Source organism: Eumetopias jubatus, unplaced genomic scaffold, assembly GCF_037043125.1.
Source record: "Eumetopias jubatus isolate StellerSeaLion01/CBP00866 unplaced genomic scaffold, mEumJub1_p1.0 scaffold_11, whole genome shotgun sequence".
Taxonomy (NCBI): Eukaryota; Metazoa; Chordata; class Mammalia; order Carnivora; family Otariidae; genus Eumetopias; species Eumetopias jubatus.
In genome coordinates this window covers 94,518,055-94,524,923 of record NW_028274817.1, presented here as the reverse complement: position 1 = coordinate 94,524,923, position 6,869 = coordinate 94,518,055, and the positions used below count along the sequence as shown (strand labels likewise).

The window sequence follows — 6,869 nt, the reverse complement described above, 5'->3', positions numbered from 1 at the left end:
GACCTTGTAATTATTAAGGTCTAATCCCTTATGGAACAGGTTAGGACCAGAGTTTTAGGGAGATTTAATGACTTGCTCAAACTCTGAGGGACAAGGGGGTGGGCTGAGCCCCTCCTGAGGTTCACAAGGTTGTCACAAGCTCAATGAGTGAAGAGGAATTATGTTAGTTCTGGGGCTGGCACACACTAGCAAGCAGAGGTATGCCTTGGGCTAGAAAACCGTTTCCTTATTAGGTCCTGGTCTTTACTCTGTGCGGGTTAGTTACAGAGGAATACATTATGTAGGCAGTTTTTCTGGGAGAGAAGGCTTTGGCTCCTAAGGATTGTCTCTGATGCTCTTTAACCACTGCAAGCAACGTTTTAGACCACTGTATCTGGAAGGCTGAAGGGCGTGCTTACTTGGCCCACTGAAACAGTAAATCCTGGATACAGGACTTTACGCTTGTACTTTGAAAAACATCTGTGTGGTCTGGTTATTTTTAAATGACTGGAAACGCTGGTGCTTTGAGGAATTAGGCGTTCCCTAGGCCCACAAAATAGAGACCTGGGATGGAAAGGCGTCCAGCCCCGGATTCTGGGCCCCATTGGTTGCAGTTTTTCGAAGGGATGTGTACGGGAGCTCGGGCCAAGGGCTCTAGGACCCAGAGGCTGAGCGCGGGGCCAGCAGGGCCCGCCGCAGCCGTTGGGGCTGCGGCGCGAGCAGTCGCAGGACGCAGGTTCGCGGCCCGCCTGAGGTCCGTCGCCGCGGAGACGCCGCGGGCAGAGGGTGGCGCGCGGGCGGCGCCCGGTGCGCGTGGGCGTGTCGGCGGGGCCGCGCTCCCCGCCCCAGCCCGGCCCGGCAGGTCGCCCCCAGGCCGCGCTCCAGCACCCCGGCCTCTGGGCCGGCCCCGTGCCCTCGGCGGGTAGCGCAGGGCGCGAGAGCAGTCGGGGCCGGGCATGCCGGGAGCCCCCCTCACCCCCCGGGCAGCCGCCGCCGCCACCCTGTCTGCCGCCGGTGCGCGCCGCTGACGCGCGGAGATGAAATTCCCGGGCTCCGTGCTGGCGTCCGTGTTCCTGTTCGTGGCCGAGACGACGGCGGCGCTGTACCTGAGCAGCACCTACCGCTCGGGCGGGGACGGCATGTGGCAGGCGCTGACGCTGCTTTTCTCGCTGCTGCCCTGCGCTCTCGTGCAGCTCACGCTCCTCTTCGTGCACCGCGACTTCAGCCGCGACCGCCCGCTCGTGCTGCTACTGCACCTGCTGCAACTCGGGCCGCTCTTCAGGTGCGTGCGGGCCCCCGGGTCCCCTCGCCCTCTGCCCTGGCCGAGAGGGGCGGCTTTCCGGGAGGGGCCGGCGGCTGGCCTGGGTGCCGGGCCCAGGCCGGCCGGCCCTGCGCGTCGGCCCCACCGTTCCAGTCACGCGAATGCGACAGAATCCGGGGAGAGTGGGGATAAAGCCGGGGCGGACCGCCTTCCCTCTTAGGTTCTCGCATATGAAATTGCCAACACTCAGCTGAACCTGACCAACAGAAATGGCAGGTGCACATAGTTCGACCTCATGAAATACAAGCCTTCTCTGGGGTCAGGTGGGCTCTGGCAGGATTGGCTTGTGTCGTGACAAACCCTTGAGAAGTGTGTGGGCTGAATCGCCTTTAGAGCAAAAGCGTGTGCAGGTTCTTTAATTTATCAAACGCGGAGTTTCCTGTGTGCCGGCACTGTTCTGAGCGCTTCACAAATAACTAATTTATTTAATTCTCATGCAGAGCTCTAGAAATTATGCATCATTCTGTTGGTGTGGAAACAGGGTTGTAGAAATGCCTTCCTGCCCTGCCTGACTTACAAACATAGTGATTGAAGCTGGAACACAGTGTGCCATGAAGACAGAAACTTTCGTGCGTTAAGAAAAAAAACCATCAGTGACATTTCTGGAAATTAATTTATATTAACACAAAGCAAGTCGAATGCACGGTAATGAAGTAGACTGGCTTATCTAAGGACCATGGAGAGAGTTTAAAATGTGTTGTTTCCACAGCTTTCAACCCTGTAGGAAAAGCAAAACAAAGGATTCTTACCTGTATTAGAAAGCAATTTATAATACTGAATTTAGACACAGGTGATAGATGAATTGGAAGAGATAGAAAGGCTAGAGCTCAGCTGCCAGAAGATTCAGCTAGCCAGGAATCTTCACCTACCAGGCAGTATCTCCCCCGCCCCAACACACACAGAGACCCAAAAAAGTCCAGTAGCAAGATAGATTTTAGAGAGCCCTATTCTAAAACTTTGCACTTCACATTAAATACAGCTATCCCACCTGACGCTCAGATTACGGACCTGCAGTTCACACACAGGACAAACTGGGTGAACAAGTCTCCCAGCATCCAGAAGCCACAGAATCCTAGAGAGGAACAGAAACAGGTACACTAGCGGTACTAAGGCCTTGCTACTGACATCTGAGAGTTGCAAGGGAAGAATTAGGGAGGAAAAAAGGAGAGAGAGAAAGAAAGAGAGGAATTTCAAAGTCGTGCAAACTGGTGCTATTTAGTGAGGAGGTAGTCCTCTCTGACCAAGTAGGCCACAGCATCCTGATTGTAATCCCGCTCGGTAAAATCAGTGTGATCTGACTTTGGGCAAGGCACTCATCATTTATTAACCTTATCTGTGAAAAGAAAACTCATTGCTCACGATGTTTAAATGAAGTGACAGATCAAGGGGAACTGGTGTTTCTCAGTGCTGCTTGTGCTAGATGGTTTGGTTGGTGCTAAGATACCTCAGTACACTGAATCCTCACCATGGAGTAGATGTCACTTTTCCCATTTTATAGATAAGGAAAGGGACACCCCAGACCATGTTCACAAAGCTTCTTAGAAATTGAGTTTGGTTAAAAAAAAAAAGAAAAAAGAAATTGAGTTTGGTTTATGTTCCCTACACTCTGAAAGAAAGCTGAAGAGTGTGGAGTATGTTTTACCAGCAGCGCCATCTTAAATTAAGGAAGTTTGGTCATCTTGGCAAAATCTAAACAAACGACCTAAATAGCTATCCAGGTGAGTGATCTCTATCATTACTGCCATTTAAAATCTTTCTAAATATTAAGAGTGACCCAAGACAAAGCTAGTGACGTGATATGTATAAAAATAAGGTGGCACATGTAAACCTGAGCTCAAGGAAATATACCAAGTTGTAGAGAGTGGTAATTTCTGGATGACAGAGTTATGGGCGGTTTTAATTGTCTCCTGGAAAATACAAAAAAGTGCATCATTTTTTCCCCTCATTATATGCTACTCTACATTTTTCAGTTTTTATAGTAAAAATATTTTAACTATTTTTAAAAAAGTTTGATGCTTTGAAGAGATAACCTCTCAGCTATATAAAAAGTTTCAATTCCATAAAAAGACCTAGTTCCAGAAAATTCTGAATGGGTCATTGCCTTCTTGGGGGAAAAACAGAATAAGACCTAAAAAATAAAGCAACAAACCACCCCCTTCTGTCAGCAAGGACTCTCCCATTCTAATGCAACTGATGTATTTCAAGGAGATATTGGACCCATGATCTTAGAGCTGAGGTACACAAAACGTGGGTCCAAACCTCTTAGCTTCCAGATTAAGAGAAAAGCAATTTGCTGACGTGTATTCGCAGGACTTAGTATCTTATTGGAAGTTTTTACTGCTGGCAGTTTGATTCTATTTTAACTCCCAAGACATCAGCTTTACTTAAGATCAAAATTATTTCCCCCAAACAAAAGAGAGTCATGGTCTGTTTCTTTCCCCTCCTTACTAATTTGACTTACTAATATTTTGAAATTGTTTTTGGAAAATTTAGCTCAATTTATTTTTGGTTGGGTACTAACTAGCCAAACTCATGTTCTTTTTGGGTGAGATGCTGTTTTTGAGTTCACTCAGTTAAACTGCACTGCATTACACTATAATAATTATGGGCTAAATACTAAAAACTAGGCCCCGTTCCTTCTTTCCTTTAGGGAAGCACTGGGAGAGCACCGTATTTCATTTATCAGTCTTATATTTAAAACTGTAGTTGCAGTTTGTGTGGTTGTTTCCTTATTAAGCCTAGGTCTGAATGATATGATCATTGAATAGTATCTTGAATTTATTTTTTATTTTAAGGATGATCTTATTGTGAATGATAATAGATATTCTAGAAAACCAGAGGGGGAAAAACACCTAACAACAACAAAATCTGTTTATCATCCTTTTACAATAATGTTAGTTTTTTAAATAAATTGGGAGAAGGAATAAATATAAATGGGTTTCAAGTTCAAGGAATTTTCCTCCATTTTTATTTACTGGTATAATGAGGAAAATCTGGGTTTATAAAAATGAAAGCTAAGAAGTTCTAGTAATTTTTTTACAGAACATTGCAACATGATTCATGAGAGTATTTCTTTGTATAATAAGCTTTCAAAAGACTTTAAAATAGGGCGCCTGGGTCCAGGCTCAGTTGGTTAAGCGACTGCCTTCGGCTCAGGTCATGATCCTGGAGTCCCGGGATCGAGTCCCGCATCGGGCTCCCTGCTTGGCAGGGAGTCTGCTTCTCCCTCTGACCCTCTTCCCTCTCGTGCTCTCTCTCTCTCAAATAAATAAAATCTTTAAAAAAAAAGACTTTAAAATAATAGTAGCCTATATTTAAGAGCTTTTTTTTGTTTGTTTGCAAAGTGCTTATACGTACAGTATTTAATTCCATCCACTGTAAAACCCTGAGACCTGTCATTTTCTTTTTGTTACAGTTGAGAAATTGAGGCAAGTAGCTTTTCAAAGGTCACATCCTGCTTTCTATGTAACCAGTTTGGTTCTTGGGTAGCCTCATTGAGCATGTGTGTCATCTGAAGATAACATGGCATGTAGGAAATCATAGTGTTTCTTTTGAAAACATGTTTTTGTTAACTGCTTTAAAGGGTCTCTGATACCACAGGTTATTTGTGCAGACACCAACAAGCATTGTTTCAGCTATGGGATAAACTCCTTCAACTGTGATGCTTGAAAATGGGGTGAAGTAAAAAAAAAAAAAATGGATCGGCCTGCTGATTATCTACATTGTGGGTTGGCAGACTATGCCTCACCGGCCAAATCCCCCCACTACCTGTTTTTGTCAATAAAGTTTTATTTGGAAAACAGCCATGCCCATTCATTTAATGTATTATGTATGGCTGCTTTTGCACTGCAGTGATGGACTGAATAGTTGGGATACAGACTGTGACCTGCAAAGCCTAAAATATTTACTCTTTGTAAATCCTTTACAGAAAGTGGTTGCCAACCCTTGGTCTACATGATACTGAAAAATAGCCTTGAACGATTTTGATGAAAATATTTAACTTACAGCTATATTCAGACAATCTCTCCAGCAAAAAGAAAGAAAGAAAGAAAGAAAAAAACCCCACATTTGGAATAATTGGATGAGTTTTGCAGAATTTCAAGAAGAATGGTAGTTTGTTTCTTACCAGTTTTCTTAACCAGTAGTGGCAAGTAGGGGAAGTCTTAGGACCATACACACATTTATTAAACACCTACTATGTGTAAAACTCTGTGCTGAGATAAATGTATTAATTGGGAAAAACAGTGGATTGCGAGGATGTGCACTTGGGCTTCAGGGCCACCTCTGTCAGCCATTCTGGAACCTTCTATAATCCCGATTGGTAGACCTTGAAGTGTCAACAATTTGTCAACAATTCAGTACATGGTTCCTGTTTAATACAGCACCCTCCTCAGCATCAAGAGACTGGCTTTCTAAAAAAAAAAAGAGAGAGAGACTGGCTTTCTCCTCTGAACCTTTATTTTCATTCATTCACCTCTTAGCATGTGCTGGTGTTTGGTTGTTTAGTCTTTAAAAAGTCTAAGCTTGATTTTATAATTCAGGTAAAACATGTTTGTTGTTGAAAGGACAGAAGAGCAGAAAACAGATACACACAATTAAAAAATTTAAAAAACACTAACTTGACTGCCTAAAAAGAACAATATTTATCATTTTGTTGTATATCCTTACTCAAATTTTTATAGCAGTAAGCTGGTAAACTATCTCTTGGGGGGAAAAGCCCTGAATTGCAGAGTTTGCTGGTTTCTGTGATGTAAATATTCCCATCATGGCCTATTTCAAGCTACCAGTTTTTTAACAACTGGCTCACATGATTCCTAACAATTTAACAGCCTCTTGAGTCGGTATGAGCCAAATCCAGCACTCCAGTGTTTATGTGTATGTGTGATTTATATGTTTTTATATATGTGATTTTTTTTTTTTACAAAAAATGGAATTTTCTATGTATATTCTATTATAATTTACTCCTTTCACTTACCAAATATAGTAGACATTTTTACATATTAGTAGATGTATGTCTATACCATCAGTTTTAAGGACTGGGTAATACTTCATTGAATGTATATATTGTGATTTATTTAATTCTTGTTTTATTTTAGGACCCTTAGAGTATTCCCAGAATTTTCCTGTTGCAAATAATGCTATGATTCAAATTCTTGCAGTAGGCTTATATGAGAAATATTTTGAGAAATATTTTGTAAACCGAAAGTGCTATGTAAATATTAGTTGTGTTCATTATTATTCTCATGTATACGTACTCTTTTCCATTTAGATTGTGAGCACCTCTGAATGAGGCAGGTGTACCCCAGCTGTCTTTGCATTTCCCACAGCACTGGCAAAGTCCATCTGCATTCATCACATATTTGAGAATTAAGATGATGGTCAGTTTATTTTGTCTTGTAGTCCTTGTGTGAAGTTGCTAGGCCTCAAATAGTTCTTATAGATTGGCGTTTTTCTTTCTTTCTTTCTTTCTTTTTTTTTTTAGATTTTATTTATTTGACAGAGAGAGACACAGCGAGAGAGGGAACACAAGCAGGGGGAGCGGGAGAGGGAGAAGCAGGCTTCCCGCTGA

General features: G+C 43.2%; 1 protein-coding gene across 2 annotated transcripts in view; it reads left to right on the top strand.

The window, feature by feature from the left end:
- Window positions 1-894: 894 nt before the first annotated feature.
- The window catches only part of XK (X-linked Kx blood group antigen, Kell and VPS13A binding protein), a 44,496-nt gene continuing 38,521 nt past the window's right edge, over window positions 895-6,869 (top strand). For both annotated transcript variants that reach the window (XM_028113515.2, XM_028113516.2), the window contains exon 1: window positions 895-1,261. In XM_028113515.2, coding sequence (XP_027969316.1) covers window positions 1,017-1,261 — 245 coding nt within the window. In that variant the 5' untranslated portion in view covers window positions 895-1,016. The remainder of the gene's footprint in view (window positions 1,262-6,869) is intronic.